The sequence below is a fragment of the Canis lupus genome, chromosome 29 (genome assembly GCF_003254725.2).
Source record: "Canis lupus dingo isolate Sandy chromosome 29, ASM325472v2, whole genome shotgun sequence".
NCBI classification, from domain to species: Eukaryota; Metazoa; Chordata; class Mammalia; order Carnivora; family Canidae; genus Canis; species Canis lupus.
The window spans coordinates 36,800,039-36,821,411 of record NC_064271.1 but is presented as its reverse complement, the minus strand read 5'-3'; the positions used below and the strand labels follow the sequence as shown (position 1 = coordinate 36,821,411).

The window sequence follows — 21,373 nt, the reverse complement described above, 5'->3', positions numbered from 1 at the left end:
CTATAACTCATTTTTAATGAGCTCCTATGACTTTCATGTGTACTTTGTTTTTTATTTTTGTTTAAAATGCATTCTTGATTAATGGAGCCTTTAGAAATTTACCTTGAGGCCCCATCTCTGTCTCGGTGGGGCTTGACTCTGGTATTGATTGAAGGCCTTTCCGCTGTGCTCCACTGATTTAGCTTCCCAGGTATGCTAGAGGCAACCCTATACATGAAAGAGTATACCCTGAAGTGAACTAAAAAAAGGTCTAGTTGAGAAAGTAATATAAATAATAAAATATATGGAAAATGAGAATCCACTCCGCTTTCTACCAGAAGTACCGCCAAATAGTTATGTGAAGAAACATATTTCTAGTGGAATTTAAATAAAATTATGGTCAAATCTCTTGCTCTTCTGAACCTATAGCAATTTTCTCTTAATCAGTACCTATGGTTCTCAAAGGAGAGCATGGCTCGAAATCACCTGGAGGATCTGATAAAACACAGATTGCTGAGTTGTACTCCCTGAGTTTCTGATTTAGTAGGTCTAGGGTAGGACCAAATAATTTCTATTTCTAACAAGTTCTCAGCTGCTGCTGGACAGAACCACACAGGCAAAGACCACTGGTCTATGCAAACTATACCATATATTTCCATAACTTCTTTCTCTCCTTTTCTGTGGTCCTTCAAAGAAAAGGACTCATTCTCATTTCAGAACTATTGCGCTGGCTTCTGTAAGTGTCTCTTGTGAAAAACAAAAATAAGGAACAAAACTTTAAAAGTATAAACAAAGTGATATTAGGAGTAACCAAGCCTGAGTTTCCAGCCTTCTACTCCATTTTAAGTAGACTAAAGGTTTTATCTTAGTCAGACATTAGTGCCTCTTAAAAAAGAAGAGCTCATCTGAAATCATACAAATGTGATACAACTGTCTAGCACTAAAAAGTAATTCTCTTTCAATGGCAAAACACGCATAAAATAAATACTTGTCCCTCTCAAAGTCTCTTAATACTTATCTAGAAAAGGAGGGTGGTGGTCTTAAAATGACAGGAAAAAATAACACTTGCCACACAGATCTTTATTTTTCCACTCTTTATTTTAAGTCAAAGAAGAAACAGCATTCTTAGAATCTAAACAAGCTAAAGGGAGATTACAGTGCTTACACTGGGATCTTTACAAGTAAATAATTTTACTTCCTTTGCTTAATGTATTGGCAAAGAGAAGAGACACAGCATGGTATCATAAGTAGGGCATAATCTGACTGTGTGTGCAGAGCTGATGGGGCAAGTCATGTGAGGCTCTAAATGCGTTTCTCACCAGCTCTATACTTGAGCAATTCCAAAGAGGTTAAGACCACGTTTATTGAAACATTTGTAAGAACAAATTAATATTCGAAGAGGTACCAGCTTTAGATTTCTGCTTATCTTCCAGTTCTAAAAGGTAAAAATTAAAGATAAAATTAAAACAGTACTCAGTATTTTTGAATAAAGTAAATATTAACTTTCTCAGACATTTCACAACATTAATTTCTAAAGGACACACTATTCTATTTATGCTTGATTTGCTCTTTTCCCACACACAAACAAATTAGCTAAGAAAGGCATATTCAAAACTAAACAATGAGGTGCCTGGGTGGCTTAGTCAGTTGAGCATCTGACTCTTGGTTTCAGCTCAGGTTATGATCTCAGGGTCCTGGGATCCAGCCCCACATCAGGTTCAGCACGGAGTCTGCTTGAGATTCTCTCCCTCCCTTTTCCTCTGCCCCTCCTCCCACTCTCTCTAAAATAAATAAATAAATCTTTAAAAAAATAAAATTCAAATGATAAAGGATTATCTATGCTTTTATCCAAATATATTATTATACTGTCTAACCATAATGTGTTTGGAATGAAGGTAAAGAACAATTCAGAATCCACACAAACCTGATTTCCGTCCTACAGGGATGTTAAATTGATCGATTTGCACACAATTATTGAACAACCCCCCCCCCCCCAATGGATATCTTGGTTTGGCCTGTCCAGCATCCACTTCCCATGGAAATTAATAATCTTTGCTATCTATAATGTTCATTATGATCTCTATTGTCTGGATTTCAGACAATTTGTTGAATACGTGACTTAGGTTTTTGTACTTCAAATCTCTGTTTTTCATTCTCAATGCACAAAATAGGCAGTCAAAAACCCTATTATCCAGCTTAGTATACATGTCTTGACCACTAATGCTGGAAACAATGACAACTTCAAAAGCTCACCATTTGTATGCTTTATAAACAATTTCTGAAGTCAACATAGTTCTCAGTGAAAGACTCCAAAACAGTCACACAACTAGTAGTTAAACCGGTTGACAATGCTACATACTTTTATCATGAACCCATTGGGCTGTCATCATCAAAATCCACAGTGAGAGGTTTCGTTACTGTTTTATTCGCTCTTCCACAAAATAACTGTGAGGGCCCATTTAAAGGTTCAAGGTACCTAAGCACAGTTATTAAACCATCCTTGAGAGAGTAATTGCCTTTCAACCTTGGTGTTAAATCAGTGGGGAAGTCAAAGTCATATGTCATATCACCTTCACATCCACCTCCAACCATGACTATGAAGTACTCAGATGACATATGGCACTATCTAATGATAAAATATTTGGGATGAAAGTGGAAAATGGTACAGAATCTCTACAAATCTGACTTTATTCCTAAAAGGAGGTTTAGTTGACCAATCAGCAAACATTTACTGAAATCTCCAATCAGCATCTTATTCATGCCTGTCAGCATCTATTCCCTATTCTGCTGGCACAAAAGCCCATCTTTTCCTTTTGGGATCCGCCCTTCACTGATTTCAGTGTATATGTTATAGTAGAGAGAGGATAACTGATCCCACTCTCTGGCTCAAGACTTAGGCATGTAACTCAAGTCCGGCACATAACCCAAGACAGTCCAATAAAGCCAATGAACATCAGCCCTAGGGCTTTCCCTGGATCTATGAAGAGAGGGAAGCTCTCCCTCTGTTGCCAGAAGGCAAAGTGTAGGGTGCAATGAGTACAAAACCAAGACAAAGGAAAGCAGAGACAATACACATAAAAGGACAGATTCCAGATGATAAATTTGGGTTACCTGGTCCAGCATGACTAAATATTCAGCCAGACCCATTCCTAGGCTTTCTTAATACTTAATAGTTAGTCAGTGCATAAGTTGGGCTTAATTTGCAGCCAAAGTTCTGACAAATTATAAGCAACCTAAAACCTGAACCACGTTAAGCAAAGTGCCAAGGATACAAAGATATAGAACAAATAATCTCTGCCTCGAAGAATCTTTTCAGTATCTAGTTGGAAAGCTAATAAATAAACACAAATAATAACTAGAAACATAGGGCTCAACATCATGATAGGCTCTATATTAGTTCAGAGAGGGGAGGGATCCCCCTGTGGCTCAGCGGTTTAGCGTCTGCCTTCAGCCCAGGGCCTGATCCTGGAGACCCAGGATCGAGTCCCACGTCAGGCTCCCTGCATAGAGTCTGCTTCTCCCTCTGCCTGTGTCTCTGTCTCTGTGTCTCTCATGAATAAATAAATAAAATATTAAAAAAAAAAAAAGAAAGAAAGAAAGTTCAGAGAAGGGAGACACCACCGTAGGCTGCATGTTAGGCAAGATTTTACAGTATAAGAAAACGGTGAGCTGGGTTTTGAAGGATGACTAGGTTGTGACTGTCTGGAAAGGACATGAAAGGACATTCAGAAAGAGTCAGCTGTGAGAGTTCAGGAATGTGCATACTGTATTGGGGAAACAATACAGTATAAACAATAAATAGACCATAAAATGTTAAACCATGGACTATCAATAATAAATGAATATATTAGTCCAGGGGTAAGAAAAATTCATAAAGTTTTCCAACGATACACACATTATGTACAGTATTTTAAATCTATATGGGATCATAGTGATTCATTAGATTATAATGGCTAAGTGTTGGAAATTGTGCTCAAAAGCTAAATGTGTTTTTTCCCCTTTGCATCTCATCCAATCAGCTACCTCTGCTAACTACTGTAGCACATTTCGTCTAGAACTAAGGGCTATCAAAATAAACCATGCTAATACACTTCACTTAGTGCTCTTTGAGAAACTAGAACAAAGAGTAGAGCCATGAACCAAGAGGAGGTTACAAAAAGAAAGACAAACGTAAACCAAGGAAACAAGGGGGGCCATACAGTTAATCTGGTTTGCTTTGTCCTGTTTCTCTGGGGTAAAAAGTTTACAATAGAAACTATTGAAGATATTTTCTTTTTTTTTACTGTTTTATTTTTTTATTTTTTATTTTTTTAATTTATTTTTTATTGGTGTTCAATTTACTAACATACAGAATAACACCCAGTGCCCGTCACCCATTCACTCCCACCCCCCACCCTCCTCCCCTTCTACCACCCCTAGTTCGTTTTCCAGAGTTAGCAGTCTTTACGTTCCGTCTCCCTTTCTGATATTTCCCACACATTTCTTCTCCCTTCCCTTATATTCCCTTTCACTATTATTTATATTCCCCAAATGAATGAGAACATATAATGTTTGTCCTTCTCCGACTGACTTACTTCACTCAGCATAATACCCTCCAGTTCCATCCACGTTGAAGCAAATGGTGGGTATTTGTCATTTCTAATAGCTGAGTAATATTCCATTGTATACATAAACCACATCTTCTTTATCCATTCATCTTTCGTTGGACACCGAGGCTCCTTCCACAGTTTGGCTATCGTGGCCATTGCTGCTATAAACATCGGGGTGCAGGTGTCCCGGCGTTTCATTGCATTTGTATCTTTGGGGTAAATCCCCAACAGTCCAATTGCTGGGTCATAGGGCAGGTATATTTTTAACTATTTGAGGAACCTCCACACAGTTTTCCAGAGTGGCTGCACCAGTTCACAGTCCCACCAACAGTGTAAGAGGGTTCCCTTTTCTCCGCATCCTCTCCAACATTTGTTGTTTCCTGCCTTGTTAATTTTCCCCATTCTCACTGCACCCAAAAGCATAAGATACCTAGGAATAAACCTAACCAAAGATGTAAAGGATCTATACCCTCAAAACTATAGAACACTTCTGAAAGAAATTGAGGAGGACACAAAGAGATGGAAAAATATTCCATGCTCATGGATTGGCAGAATTAATATTGTGAAAATGTCAATGTTACCCAGGGCAATATACACGTTTAATGCAATCCCTATCAAAATACCATGGACTTTCTTCAGAGAGTTAGAACAAATTATTTTAAGATTTGTGTGGAATCAGAAAAGACCCCGAATAGCCAGGGGAATTTTAAAAAAGAAAACCATATCTGGGGGCATCACAATGCCAGATTTCAGGTTGTACTACAAAGCTGTGGTCATCAAGACAGTGTGGTACTGGCACAAAAACAGACACATAGATCAGTGGAACAGAATAGAGAATCCAGAAGTGGACCCTGAACTTTATGGGCAACTAATATTCGATAAAGGAGGAAAGACTATCCATTGGAAGAAAGACAGTCTCTTCAATAAATGGTGCTGGGAAAATTGGACATCCACATGCAGAAGAATGAAACTAGACCACTCTCTTTCACCATACACGAAGATAAACTCAAAATGGATGAAAGATCTAAATGTGAGACAAGATTCCATCAAAATCCTAGAGAAGAACACAGGCAACACCCTTTTTGAACTCGGCCATAGTAACTTCTTGCAAGATACATCCACAAAGGCAAAAGAAACAAAAGCAAAAATGAACTATTGGGACTTCATCAAGATAAGAAGCTTTTGCACAGCAAAGGATACAGTCAACAAAACTCAAAGACAACCTACAGAATGGGAGAAGATATTTGCAAATGACATATCAGATAAAGGGCTAGTTTCCAAGATCTATAAAGAACTTATTAAACTATTGAAGATATTTTCTATTTCCACTGTGGTTTTAGCCATTTCCCTTGTGTATTAAGAAACTCTATGGGTAGGGTTTGAGTTGGCTCTTGTTGCAGGCAGGAATGCAAAGTGTATCCCTCTTTCCCCTTTTTGGGGGTATCAGTTAATTAGAATAAAATATTTTGTTTCGCTTTTTAGGAGCTTATTTTACCAAGGACCATTATCAGTTTTGTACTGACTATGAAACTTTCCTTGTAATTATTCTATAACTTAATAATTACTGTTTCTGATATTTATCAGGGCTATGAATTGTTTACTGGAAATTTTACTAAGAAAAATGAACCCAACATAATTCCTTGGGAACATATTTTTCCATCTAGAGTCACTGGACTCAGGAATGTTTTCACAAAAAATGAAAGTCTCAAATACCTGACCTGTTGATATCCATTTAAATTTGTATGCCCATTTGCAACGATGTGGATGGAACTAGAGCATATTATACTAAGTGAAATTAATCAATCAGAGGAAGACAATTATCATATGATCTCACTCTTATGTGGAATTTAAGAAACAGAATGGAGGATCATAGGAGAAGAAAAGAAAAAATAAAACAAGATGAAATCAGAGAGGGAGACAAACCATAAGAGACTTTAATCATAGGAAACAAACTGAAGGTCACTGGAGGGGAGGGGAGGGGAATAGGATAACTGGGTGATGGACATTAAGGAGGGCACGTAATGTAATGAGCGCTCGGTATTATATAAGACTGAAGAATCAATGACCTCTACCTCTGAAACAAATAAGACATTATATGTTAATTAATTGAATTTAAATTTTTAAAAAGAAAAAAATTAAAAATTAAAAAATGAATTTCTACGCCTATTTGTGGCATCGTCACAATGGTTTCTTCCAGTACGACACCTGTCTGACAGGAGCACGTTACAAAGGAATAATGACACACCCTCTTACAGAGGACCTCTCTTCACAAACCTCAATTAACATGACTTCAAGACTCTGTGGAAGATAATTACTGCTTTGGTGGTTGTTTACAGATAGAAACTGAAACATCTGAAAGCTCCTTTTTATCAAGCTGAAGTTAGAAAAGGAAAAGGAATTGGTCTATGATTAGACATGCTTTTATTCTGAAGTATCTTTGTAGCAAAAAGCTTTAAAATGTGAAAAGCTATACTACAGTCTAATTTTTCACCCTTTACTATTTATAGTGAAATGCATTATTTCCTAAGGCAAATGAATATATGATTACATCCTCTCCCTATTTTAGGAAAAAGGAGTTTTGCACTTTAAGTTTAAAAGCATATATTTACTAAGTTTTATATTTTTTGAACGGTGGAATTAAGAGATTTAAAAAAAATCACTCAACTCATGCCTTATCGGTGACAATCATTGTCATCTTTTAAACTAAGAAATTTTTTTAAATTATCAAAATGCATATTTATATCACAGAATGAAGTAAAGCTTTGAATGAGGTTTCAGTATTACATGAAACACAAAGCATAAGAAAAGAGTAAGATAGTTTCCTGTTTTCTTTGGAAAAGTATCATAGTAGGCAGAATAATGTCCCCACCCCCCTCACTGCCACCCCCCCCACCCCTGCAAAGATGTTCATGTCCTAATCCCCGGCACCTGTGAATATGTATGTTATCTTATGCAGAAGGGACTTTACAGGTGTGATTAATATAAGGATCGTGAGAGGTCCATAATTATTCTGTATTATCTAGATGGACCCAATTTCATCACAATGATTGTTAAAAGTGGAAGAGGAGAGGAGGGGAGGGGAGGGGAGAGGAGGGGAGGGGAGGGGAGGGGAGGGGAGGGGAGGGGAGGGGAGGGGAGGGGAGGGAAGGGAAGGGAAGGGAAGGGAAGGGAAGGGAAGGGAAGGGAAGGGAAGGGAAGGGAAGGGAAGGGAAGGGAAGGGAAGGGAAGGGAAGGGAAGGGAAGGGAAGGGAAGGGAAGGGAAGGGAAGGGAAGATCCAAGTGATGTGTATGAGAAGGACCAGATCTGTCAATGTTGACTTTGAGGACGGAGGAAGGCGCCATGAGCCAAGGAATGTCAGTGGCCTCTAAAAGCTGGAAAGAACAAGAAAATGGATCCTCCTCTAGAGCCTCCAGAAAGCAATGTAGCCCTGCTGACCCCTTCATTTTAGCTCAGTGAGACTCATGACCTACTGAACCTTCTGACCTACTGAACTGTAACATCATAAATTTTCATTAAGACACCAGATTTGCGGCAATTTGTTACAGCACCAATGGGAAACTGATACTGGTATCATGTTCCAAATTAGCAGGACCATGAAAAGCATGACTATGACAGCCCCTTGGACACTCTGAAACTAGAAGAGGCTTTGATCTAATCCCTTCATTGCCCAGATAAGAGATTAGTCCAGAAGCAGTGAGAAGGAAGGTCCTTTACCTTAAGCCTCAGAATTCAAGCAAGAGACAGGATAAAAACCTAAGTTCATCAAACTCTTACTCGGTGTTAGTCAGAATATTCCTCCCAGCTTCTTTCACCAAAGTAGAATTTTGATTACGGTTTACGAAGCGTGCAGAGTGCTCTGAAAGAATGAACAGTTGTTGGAAAGTGCACACATTTTCAGATAATGCACAGAAGTATGGCGCTTTGCTGTATGATCTCCAACTGCCTAAACATGTTCTCTTGAATCATCCACACAACACTTGAAACTCAGTATGTCTGCGATAAAACTTGGGGTCTTGCCTCCAAATCAGCTCCCTCTGGGGTTTTCTGGTCTTCTCGCTCACGCCTTTCGGCAGTTTCCCACAGCCAATCAACCAAGTTCCATCATCCTTCCTTCCCCACGGGGGTTCCTTTCCTTGCATTCTAATGCTACACCTTACACCCACGCTGGGCAACCACTGAAAGGCCCCTTCAGCTTCCCTTCTCTTCAACCTCCTGCACTCTCCTGCCAAATGATTCCTTCTAAAATACATCTTTCTTTATATCATTGGCTTGTCCCTGCACATTCAGTAGGACTCCATTTCCAAATGGGATCAAGTTCAAACTCCATATTCTATCCTTTGACAGGTTCATAGAATTTGACCTCATTTTTTAAATAATCTTTCTTCCTCCCATTCCCAACCACAAACCAACTTAATTGACTCACTGCCCTATGAATAAGATTCATTTTCCTCCATATTGTTCTCTTCCAAAATATCCCCTCTGCTTCCTTCTCCGTGTATCGGAACTCTACCTATGTCAAGGCCTTGCAGCATCTTTCTGGGCAGTCTCCAGGCCGGACAACTTATACAATGATCTCATCTTCTTCTTTGATGCACTAAAGCTCTTACCACTCATTTAACATTTAGTTTTTATTAATAGCGTCTTTTTCATCTTTAGGATTTTAAACTCTTAGATTTTAAACCATTTGGGACCAACTAGGCCCCCTACTTATTTGCACTGTGCTTAGCATCCAGAGTTTCCTGCTGAAAGCAGGATGTCAAATATTTATGGAGTGACTGAAAATAATTTTTTTTTTGAAAATAATTTTAAAAATCCAAGGTGAACATTCAGAATGACAACTCCTCCACACCAGCAGTGATAAAAGCCAGCAGTGAGCACTACCCTAAAGTTAACTGTTCCCTCTAAGTGGAGCCACACATTCAGATTTACCCAGGACAGTCCTGGTTTCCTGCTGGCTCTCCAGCTTATTAATAATGTTCACTTTCACCCTCAAAGGCATCTTGACTTAAGTCATACATTATCTGGTCATTCCACCTGTATAGGGCACTTTGGACTGTGGTAATAGCAGAAACAAGAAAGAAAATCCTGCTCAGATTCCAGCCGCCTATCCGGCTAAGCAGCATTCTCTCCTCTACGGAGTGGTCCTGCTCTCCAACACCATCTCTGGATCATCAGTGTCCTCTTTATTTTGTGTGGGAAGTTCAAACATTTTGGCGATGTACAGCTTCAGATAAATGTACTGAAGTTGAAAGTAATTTGAGACTCTTTAGAAGAAAAAACAAGCACAGATATTGAACACAACTGTGACTCTACCCAGCAGTTTAAGAACAAAAGAGAGAGTTTTCTAAAGAGAAAATTCAATGAGTTCCCATAGGAGAAGAAGTAATCAAGACACAGTGCGTGAGTTCATTTATACTATAATTGTTTTTGCTATTTTCTGAATAAAATAATAAGGAACATTCACACCATTTCAATTTTTCTGAACAATAAATACATATTACTTTCACAACTGTTTAGAATTAGAAATGCGATGCCTTCTGATCCTCTTCATGCCTAATGTACATTAAATTGACTAACCAGTGCATAAATGTTTTAAAACCTACATTCATTTTCACAGTTGGCTGGTTGGAATGATCAGTTTCATAAATGAATGTCAGTGGTATCTAAACAGTAATAACTTTTTACTGCAAAGTAAGATTTTGCTCTATAAGTAATGAGTAAAATTATTAAATGTAATCTTATATTATGTTTCATTACTGGCAGCTTGTCATAAAAAAGGAATTAAGGTTGCAAATTTTCATTTATTTTCATAGAGTAGATCAGCATTTTCACTCATTTGTAGTGAAACCTACTCAATCTAATCTCTTTTGAGGGTAGTTTTAATTACATTACATCATTCAATACAGGGTTGAGAGTTCACGTTCCAAACTGTTCCCTCCCTAAACTCTTCAACTTTAAAGGTATCTGGGGAAACGTTAAGTTCAACTAACGTAACTATACAAAATGAAAACTATCAAATGCATATCTTGGGTCCAGGATCACTCTCCAGTGTTTGGAAAGGATTTTATGAGACTATATAGGTTACCTCTAAGTCACTAGTTCAAATATGGCCCAAGCTGGTAGTAACTAAAAAGGATTAACTTTTGTTGCTATTTCAAAGATTTATATCATTAGCAGTTAATACTTAAATATCAATTATGCTGAAATTATTGACAATTCTATCATTGCTAAGGACTCGCCGAACTCAGATGGCACGAGCTGTAACATTTGGAAAAAGACGAAAGCATCTGGATGAATCATGGTAAAGATTAATATCTGATATTTGAGCGAAACTTTTCAACTACTTTTCCAGTCCTCATCTCACCACTTCATAAGTACCTCCTAATTTCACATTCACCTGAATAAAAGCAATTACAATTTGATATTTGGTTGTTTCTAGTTGTTTTATGTCAAGAATAAAGACCCATTTGTCATCAAGTGCTTCCCCCTTCAACTGTGCTTTCAGATGGCAAACTCCGGCAGAGAAAGAACATTCTGTAAAGCACAACAGAGCAACCAGACGTTGGCATTATCAAATGGGCTCTCCCTTCATGATAAAGTATTTACTCTAAAGGTCAGCATTCTCCAAGTTTCGTTCCTGAAAAGATAATTAAGATATTAAATTTTTTTTAATAGAAAGAGAGGCTTCTAGGCAAACTAGTTTTTGTATAATGTCTTTCTACTCAAGCGGAAAAGCAACACAAATTCCTAAAGATATAGGAAAGCAATTATTTACCAACATAGTTAACCTGATTATCATCCCCATGTACCTTGTGTGCATTTTCACTCTAGAAACAGGGAACTGAACAACCTCATGAAAATAATACTTCAAAAAATATATATAGCATGCTTCAATTGTCAAGTCTCTGGTAATGTACATTCTGTTCTGAATTTTCTTTATCCAGTTTTTAAATATCCTTAGATTTATTTGGCATAATTTATAAATTCATACTATATATTTATTCTAATTCCATTTTTACATACTTTTTTCATTAACACAAACTTACTAAATGTTACTTGTTTAATTTTTTTCGATTATTTTAATAAAGTTAGGATCAGTGGTTGTTTCAAAGCAAAACAATTTTTCTTTTCAAATTTTTTCTTCTCACAATTCCCCAACACTCCAATGTCTTTTGCCTATCAACTTAACTAGGCATATAATTCTAGATTTTGAGTTATTTTTTTCTTAGTGCTTTGAAGATATCATTTTTTTCTTGCATTTGCTTTCAGTCCATTGTCATTTCTTTGTACATGATCTACTTTATTAAAGAATTATCTTTAGCTCTTAATAGCTCCTCTGGCATAATGCAGTTTTACCTAAATGTGTCTAGAGATGGATTTGTTCTTTTTTATTCTGCTTGGCACCCAATGTGCTTTTTCAATGTGAGGGATCATGTCTTTCTACAATAACTGAATATTTTCTGCTATTTTCAAGTATTCACATACAAGTCTCTGATTTGTTTTAACCATTATGGGTTTGTTTTTGTTTTTGTTTTTAAATTTTATTTATTTATTCATGAGAAACACACGCACACACAGATAGAGAGAGAGAGAGAGAGAGAGAGAGAGAGAGAGAGGCAGAGACACAGGCAGAGGGAGAAGCAGGCTCCATGCAGGAAGCCCGATGCGGGACTCGATCCCAGGACTCCAGGATCATGCCCTGGGCCGAAGACAGGCGCCAAATCGCTGAGCCACCCAGGGATCCCCTAACCATTATGTTTTTAATCCATACTATATTCTTATGCCATCCTGTGCTGTTTTTAAAATGCACTCAGATGTATTTGATAAAAAGGTATTCTTATTTCCCTTTTAATTTTTAAAATGACATTATGTAGATACCAAATATCTTTATTCTACTATTCCTTCTTCCATCCTTATTGTTTCTTCAGTAATGACCAATATTAACATGCATGAGTGCATGTGTGTGTGTGCATCTGTATAAAATCATGTAGGAAAACTGTTCCCTTCATCTGGCCTATCAGTGGTTCTATGTTCCACTTCAGAAGTCAACAGAGGAAAAGCCTCATCTCTTTTCCACCTGACAATCTCTCAAATATAGAAGGCAGCTGTTATGAATAACTATATAACCATCAAGCAATGAATTTATTTGCACTTTCTTTTGTGCTTCAAAAATAAAAATGCGTATGCTATATAAGTACAAGGGATGAAAGCTGGTGTCCTTCCAATATTCACGTGTTAGTCCTCATGACTAATGCATGATTTTGGGAGATGAGGCCTTTGGGAGGTGATAAGGAGGACAGAGCACTCATGATTGGGATTAGTGCCCTTAGAAGAGACCCCACAGAATTCCTTAGCATCTTCCAACATGTGAGAATACAGTGTGTGATGCAAAAGAGGACCCTCACCCAACCATGCTGGCACCTTGATCTCTGACTTCTAGCCTCCAGAACTATAAGAAATAAATTTCTGTCATTTATAAGCCACTCAGTCTGTGGTATTTCATTATAGTAGCCTGAACAGAGACATCGCCTAAATAGCTGCTTGGTCTGTCTGCAATGCCATAGTATGAGTATATAACACCTTTATTATAATCCTTATAACACTATATTTTAATAACTAGTCTGTGATTTCCTCAATGGCATAGACTGTCTTATTCATGTTTGGATCCTAAGAGGCTAGTACAGTACCTTGCACATAGTAAGCACCCACTAAAGGTAACTGAAGAAAAAAATCAAATCATACTGTAAGTGGGAAAGTACCATCACTATCCATTTTCTAGCTGTTTAAAAATTTTCATATCGGCTCTTTTGGGCTTACACAATCTCTTAAGGGTGATGAAAAAGATGAGGCTCATTATGTGGTAACCAAATTCTAGCTCTATTAATTCCTTAAAGTAGGCAGTGCATAATCAAAACATTAAAAACCCTTCCTGAATTAGCACACAAAACAGACTAATTTAAAGTTTCATCTTCTACTAGCTCTTTCTGCATCTACAATCCAGCACCTATTTCCCCAAGCTCAAAATCTTTCCTCAAGCCTTCCTCACCCTCTAGGAAACATCCTATTGCTACTCTCCTACCTTTATCCTATATATTTCATGGAGATTTGTCAAGACTTGTAGACTTAACTTCTGTGTTCCCATTCACTTTTCGATCAATGCAATCTGCTTCCCATTCAATGACATTTAATGAAGGATACCATCTCCCTCTCCCAATTCTCCAGCCCAGTTTTTTTCTCCTCAGCTCTGAACTTAGCACCTTTAACCAACTCATGCTTAAGCCCATAGTAGAGTAAAGGAACAGCCAAATTATCTCAGAGAATAGTGTGGTAGAAAAGGACCAGCAGGACAAAGGGACTCCAGGGTCAGAACTAGAAGGGACAGGGCACAGGAGAGATAAGCAGAGGTCAATGGGAAGTGGGCAACTCAGCAGACACCGTCATGAAGATAGGAAAACATCTGAGGTCTTGACAGGATGACCATATAGCTCAGAGGATGGCCCACATGGGACATTACTCAAGAGTTCCAAAAGTGGGATTATATAGGAAGAAAGGGAGAAGGAAATCTTGAATGATCAAGATTGTATCTTAAACTATGACCAAAAACATGCTAAAATTACCACACTTGGAATTAACTAAAATAACTTTTTCAATAGAATGAGGGCCCAATCAAGGATAAGTTCAGCAGAAGAACAAGTAAGAAAATCCTATTTCTCACACATCTGTGTTTAAAGCTAGAAAATCTGTGCTTGCACTACCTGGTTTTGGCCCTCACTGCTTCCCTGACTATATTTTCTCATTCCCCTTTGCTGACTCCTGCTTTTGTTCACCACTTTGATATTATCATCCTCAAGGGTTCTGTCCTCTGACCTTCTCACCTCACCACATAAGTCCCCTTGAGCAAACTTCATTCCCCTGGTTTCAAGTATCTCACATAAACAATCTTTAAATTCCCTTCACCAGCTCCAACCTCTCTTTGTCAAAAAGTAAAAAATGTCATCTTGCTACTCCATTGTTTCAACAACTGTAGGTAGGTCTTATGGGCTGAAACGTGTCCTCCAGAAATTCATATGTTCAAATCTTAACCCCCCAGTACCTCCAAATGTGACTATATTTGGAAATACGGCCCTTAAGTGGTAATTATGTTAAAATGATGTCATTATGGTGAGCTGTAATTCAATGTGACTGTGTGCTCATAAGAGGGGGAAACTTGGACACAGACATGTGTAAAAGGAAGATTAGGTGAAGACACGGAGAAGATGGCCATCTATGAGCCAAGGAGAGAAGCCACAAAAGAAACCAAGCCTTCTGACACCTTGGTCTCAATTCTAGCTTCCAGAAAAGAAAATAAATTTCTGTTGTTTAAGCCCCTCAGTCTGTGGCACTTTGTGATGGCAGCTGTAACAAACCAATATAGTTGCTTTCAAAATTAAGTTCAAATTTCACACACAAGAGCCATCCTGATCTCACACTTGAGTCTCTCTCTAACCTCGTCTCTCATACCTCAGGCTCTCTGAGTTTCCCACATTTGTTGTGTAACTTACCTGCATAACACTAACTTTGCACAGGCACTGCCATCACCAAGAATACTTGTCCACTGGTTCTTTATTCTAATACCTCCCTATCACTCAAAGCACATTTACAAGCAATGCTTATTAAAATAATTTTAGCATGTATTATGTATTGAAGTACCAAGCACAATCACTGTGCTAGACCCCAAGGATAGACAGAATATCCCTATTTATTTTTTTTTAATTTATTTTTTATTGGTGTTCAATTTACTAACATACAGAATAACCCCCAGTGCCCGTCACCCATTCACTCCCACCCCCCGCCCTCCTCCCCTTCTACCACCCCTAGTTCGTTTCCCAGAGTTAGCAGTCTTTACGTTCTGTCTCCCTTTCTGATATTTCCCACACGTTTCTTCTCCCTTCCCTTATATTCCCTTTCACTATTATTTAGAATATCCCTATTTAAACAGATGACTTCTCATAGCATCCTGTGCACTCTTCCATCACTGTATTTAAACAAGAACATATTAATTCTTTCTTATCTAAAGGCCTTAACTTTTTAGAAAAAAATCTATGCTATGAAGTATCTACTATGTACTACCTTTTTTTTTTTGGAAAAAAAAGAACTTCTCCAATTTTTTAAAGATTTTATTTATTTATTGATTATAGACATAGAGAGAGAGAGATGGGCAGAGACACAGGCAGAGGGAGAAGCAGGCTTCAGGCCGAGAGCCTGACACAGGACTCGATCCCAGGACTCCAGGATCATGCCCTGGACCAAAGGCAGGAGCTAAACCGCTGAGCCACCCAGGGATCCCCTACTATGTACTACCTTTACTAAGTTGCTAAGTACCACCTAGGCAGTACTTCATGTATCATTCATCTCAGCCCTGTGAGATATGTACTATTACTGTTATTATTAAAATTTTACAAATGGAGGTTTAGCCTCAAAGAGGAAAATAAGATGACACAGGTGGTTAAGTGGCAGGGCTGGTCATCAAGCCTAATTTATCAGATTCCAATCATCTTATTATCCTGCTTCCTTTGGAACGTGTAAGCTCCTGAAGGCTGGAGCTCTATATTCCCAGCCCTTGGTAAAGTACCTGATACATAGTAGGAAAAAAAAATCATGAATTTGAGTAGATAAATAAATTATGACAGAATAAGGCTCTTTAACATGAACACCAGGAATTCAGTTGAAGCAAATGAGAAATAACTGGGTTGAAAGGCATAGGAAAGATGGTCCACCATGTCTGGTTAAAAGCAAGGAATCACATATGTGGGTTTCCTCTGCAGAGCCTCTATTCAGCAGCCTCAGTGAACTGGGCCAAAGTACTTTGCTCCTCTGCAAGTTGGATTTATCACTGGTGTCATGAGGTTATTTTGCACATTAATTGAGTATGCCAGGGCAACACACTTGGTTAGCATGATATCAGACACAGTAATAACAATAACATCCAATAAACATTGGATGTGGTCACCATCATTAGGTTGCAACTTCTCTACTTGAAATGAGATGAGCACCTCATCAGAGGATTTTAAGAAAAAAATCTATAAGAGCAAGAACATCTTCCCCAAGAAAGATAAAAGATATTCACTGGGAAAAAATGAACAATGGCAACTTCTCCAAGGTGTTCATGTCATGACCAGTGAAAAGCAGAGTGTTTTGACAACTTTTACCAAGTACCATGCCATGTGTTATACTCATGAAATGACTCTTGAATGTAACAATCAAATCCAGATGGTAATGTGAACAATTCACAGATAAGTTACATAAGAAATCAGGATTACAGATTTACTCCCATCTTGAGAACCAGCATACATTTCTATTTTCATTTTTCTACTGATAATCTCTCTTTTCTCTTAGCGTTTCAGGTCCAGCTGATTTTGACTTCTAAATTTCTCTTCAAACATTATTTTACTATGATTTTATTCCTCATTGGCAGCAGCTCTGTCAGATTTTTTTCTCAGGTACATTTGATATAATAATAATGTAATAGAATGGAAGAGCTGGTTTTCAAATCCAGGTCTTATCATTCATCAGCCTTTCTCAGAAATAAAATTTGTACCAAGCACTGTGCAAAGTTCTCTATATTCTCAACACTCGTGTTCAGCACGGTACCAAAATACTAGCTAGAGCAGTCAGGCTCGAAAATGAAATAAAAAGCACCCTAATAGAAACGAAAGCAGTAAAACTGGCTATGTTTGCAGATGCTGAGATATTATGCAGATGAAATTCTAAAGACTCCTCCAGAAACCTGCCAGCACTAATCGATACATTCAGTAAAGTCAACATACAAAAAACAGTCGTGTTTCTGTATACCGATAACAAAACGTCTGAAAAAGATATAAAGGAAACAATTTCATTCACCAGCATGTTAAAAACAATAAAGTTCCTAGGACTAAATGTAGCCAAGGAGGTGAAAGTTCTCTACACTGAAAACTAGAACTTTGATGAAAGAAACTGAAGGCACAAACAAATGGGAAGATATCCTATGTTTATTGGTCAGAAAATTAATATTGTTAAAATGTCCATATTACACAAAGCCATCTACAGATTTAATGCAATATCTATCAAAATTCCAATAACATTTTTCACAGAAATAGAAAATAACAATCCTAAAATTTTTATGAAGCCACAAAGACCCCAAATGGCCAAAGGAATCCTAAAGAAAAAGCACAAAGCTGGACGCATCATGTTTTTTTATTTCAAACCATATTATAAAGCTTACAGTAATCAAAAGAGTACAGTACTGGCATAAAAACACTTAGGCCAATGGAACAAAACCTAGATCCCAGAAATAAACCCTCACATATATGGTCAACTAATGTTTGACAAGCAAGCAAGAATACTCAATGGAGAAGGAAGAGTGTCTTCAACAGTGTTGGAAAAACTGGATAATTACACGTAGAAGAATGGAATTGGACAACTCATAAAAATAAACGCAATGTGGACTAAAGACTTAAATTTAAGAACTGAAATTGTTAAAATCCCAGAAAAAAAACATAAAGGAAAAACTTCCTTTTTACCTTGCTCTTGGGCAGTGACTTCCTGGATATGACACCAAAAACACAAGCAACAGGGGGAAAATAAGTTAGTGGTACTACACCAAACTAAAAAGCTTCTATACAGCAAAAGAAACTCAATGAAGTGAAAAGATAACCTATGAAATGAGAGGAAATATTTATAAGTTATACATCTGATAAAGGATTAACATCCAAAATATATAAAGAACTCATATAACTCAACAGCAAAAAAAAAAAAAATCGATAACTGAATTAAAAAATGGGTAGAAGAACTGAATAGACATTTTTTCAAAGAAGACATACAAATGAACAACAGGTACATGAAAAGATGCTCAACATCACTAATCATCTGGGAAATGCAAACCAAAACCACAGTGAGATATCACTCCACCAGTTAGAATAATAACTCTTAAAATGATAAGAGATAAGTGTTGGCAAGAATATGGGGGGAAAAGAACTCTAATGCACTGTTGGTGGGAGTGTAAATTAGTATAGCCGCTATGAAAAACAGTATGCATGTTCTTCAAAAAATTAAAAATAAAACTACCATATGATCCAAGAATCCTACTTCTAAGTATATATCTAAAGAAACTAAAATCAGATCTCATAGAGATATCTGCATGCATTGCAGCATTACTCATGATAGTCAAGACATGGAAATAGCCTAAGTGTCTGTCAGTGGATGAATGGATAAAAAAGATGTGATACACAAACAGAGAGGAATATTATTCAGCCATAAGAAAGGAAATCTTGCTATTCGCTACAACTTAAATTGATTTTTTTAAAAGACTTCATTTATTTATTTGTTTGACAGAGCACGAGCAGAGGGGAGGGGCAGAAGGAGAGAGAGAAGCAGACTCTCCGCTGAGCAGGGAGCCTGATGCAGGGGCTCCATCCCAGGACCCTGGGATCATGACCTGAGCCAAAGGCAGATGCTTCATTGATTGAACCACCCAGAAGCCCACAACTTGGATGGATCTTGAGGGCATTCTGCTAAGTAAGCTAAGTCAGATAGAGAAAGACAAATACTTTATAATAACACTTAAAATATAATATCACTTATAATATCTAAAAAAAGACAAACTCAGAGATATAGTAAAGTGGTAGTTGGTTGAGATGAGAGAAATGGGGACATATTGGTCCAAGGGTATATACTTCAAGCCATAAGATTTACAAGTCTAATGCACAATATGGTAATTAGTTAATAATACTGTTTCATATTACTTAAATGTGGATAATTTAGTGAATTTTAGGTGTTCTCACCACAAAAAAAATAGCTATGGTGGTAATGATTTTGCAATTTATAAATGTACCAAATCGATGTGTTTTACATGAACCTTAAACTTACCCAATGTTATGTGTCAATTATATCTCAATAAAGCTCAATTAAAAACCATTATACTATCAGAGAAGTCAGTTCTTAGATAAAAATCTAGTTAGTACTGGCTGACTTAGATAAGGACAAAGAATAAGAGACGGTCTTATGCTCTATTCACACAAAGAACACCATTTACCTTTGGTGGAGGAACAAATTCAACACATTCCAGCCATATTGTTAAAAAGTACTTTCCACATATTGCACATTTTCTTCTCTGAGAGATTATGTTTCTGACCTGTGGGTGCCTTTGTATGGCTTGCATTATGAAAGGACTCTTTCCTTCTAGCTCATTCATTATAAATCTTGATGTTATTTCCTAGATTTAAAAAAATACGGTTGCTCAGATTATTTTCAAGATAACTGTTTCATATTACAATGATTCTCATTTCACTAATTTGCACTCTGGGGCTATTTTTCACAGTTTCTGTTAGTTTTCATATATAGAGAAATATATAATATATATATAATATATGTGTGAAATATAATATATATTAAATTATATTGCCAGAAACTGGCATTACAGTTTTCAATGATATAAGAAAAATAAGTTACTTCTGTTTCAATATTTCTAGGTCTCTTAAATACAGGAATCCAAATTATTAATTTACATTACTAAAGCTTAGATTCAAATTCTGTTCCTCTCATTAAAATAAACAAGGACTGTACAAATATTCAGACTGGACTCAAAAATTGAATCTGTCATATTTATTAACGTCTAAATTCTTACTACTTCAACTGTAACTCATGGACCAATAGAATCTGCATTATCTCAAAACCTATTAGAAATGCAGACTTCTTGGGGTGCCTGGATGGCTAGAACGGTTAAGCTTCTGATGCCTGATTTTGGCTCAGGTCATGATCTCAGGGTCCTGAGACTGAGCCCCATACCAGGCTCCATGCTCAGTGGGAGTCTGCTTCTTTCCTTCCTCTCCCTCTGCCCTTCCATGGCACCCTCTCTTGCTCACTCTCTCTCTCTCTCTCAAATAAATCTGAAAGGAAGGAAGAAAGAAAGAAAAGAAAGAAAGAGAAAAGAAATGCAGACTTCCAGCTACACTCCAGACCTCCTGAACCAGAATCTGCAATTTAAAAAGGTTCCCCAGGCAATCAGGTGTGCCTGTTGACCTTTAAGATGTGCTGGTCTAAGTTACCTACTGCAGTGAGCAGTGAGTACCTGAATAGAGTCATATTGGTAAAGAGTACGGATTTGTATCACCCAAATCTCTGAATTCAATCTGTAATCTCTGAATTAAAACTATCCACAGCCATGCCTAGAAACTTCGCCTTAGCTAATAATTCTAATATTAAATAACAAAAGGGGTGGTAAGAAAATACAAAGTCACTTTTGCAAGGACCATCGACAGTATCATCATCCTAAAGTAAAATACTATATATAAAAAAGTAAAATACTATATAATGCATAAAATTAGATCTTCACGAATGAAACAAAATAAACATTTTATTTACTCCGCTATATGAGCCTCATTATTTGTGCCGGTAGCATGGAAGTCCTGTGTAAATGTTACACGAAAACACTGCATGAATTTTAATAGTATGTGGAACTGGTTTTTTTGTTTGTTTGTTTGTTTTTCTGGTCAAAGTGAAAGATTTCTCTCTGGTATTTTTTTTTTTTCTCTCTGGTATTAAATAGTCCACAGTAGGCTCGAATAGGAATCTTTGGGGATATATACATACTTATGTACATACATAATCTTCATTCATCCACCCCAATTAAAATCTTAAAACATAACAACAAAATTCTATAAACTGCTTCTCCGTGTCCCGTATTACTCGATCCCTCCCATTTACCAAGAGGCTGAGAAAGCTGCCTTTCTACAGCAAACAGCCTTAAGCGTGGGCTCCTTAAATCCTTCAGCAGCAGAGCCTCCTATCC

General features: G+C 37.3%; 1 protein-coding gene across 5 annotated transcripts in view; it reads right to left on the bottom strand.

The window, feature by feature from the left end:
* Positions 1-1,058: 1,058 nt before the first annotated feature.
* LRRC69 (leucine rich repeat containing 69) overlaps positions 1,059-21,373 on the bottom strand; it is an 89,811-nt gene continuing 69,496 nt past the window's right edge. For 2 of the 5 annotated variants that reach the window (XM_025433620.3, XM_025433622.3), the window contains exons 7-8: positions 19,619-19,798; positions 1,059-1,414 (exon numbers count right to left, since the gene is read on the bottom strand). In XM_025433620.3, the coding sequence (XP_025289405.3) occupies positions 1,304-1,414; positions 19,619-19,798 (291 nt within the window). In that variant the 3' untranslated portion in view covers positions 1,059-1,303. Of the gene's footprint in view, positions 1,415-10,993; positions 11,207-18,950; positions 19,107-19,618; positions 19,799-21,373 lie in introns of those variants that run through there. The other 3 variants (XM_025433621.3, XM_049103884.1, XM_025433623.3) reach the window with 3 other exon arrangements.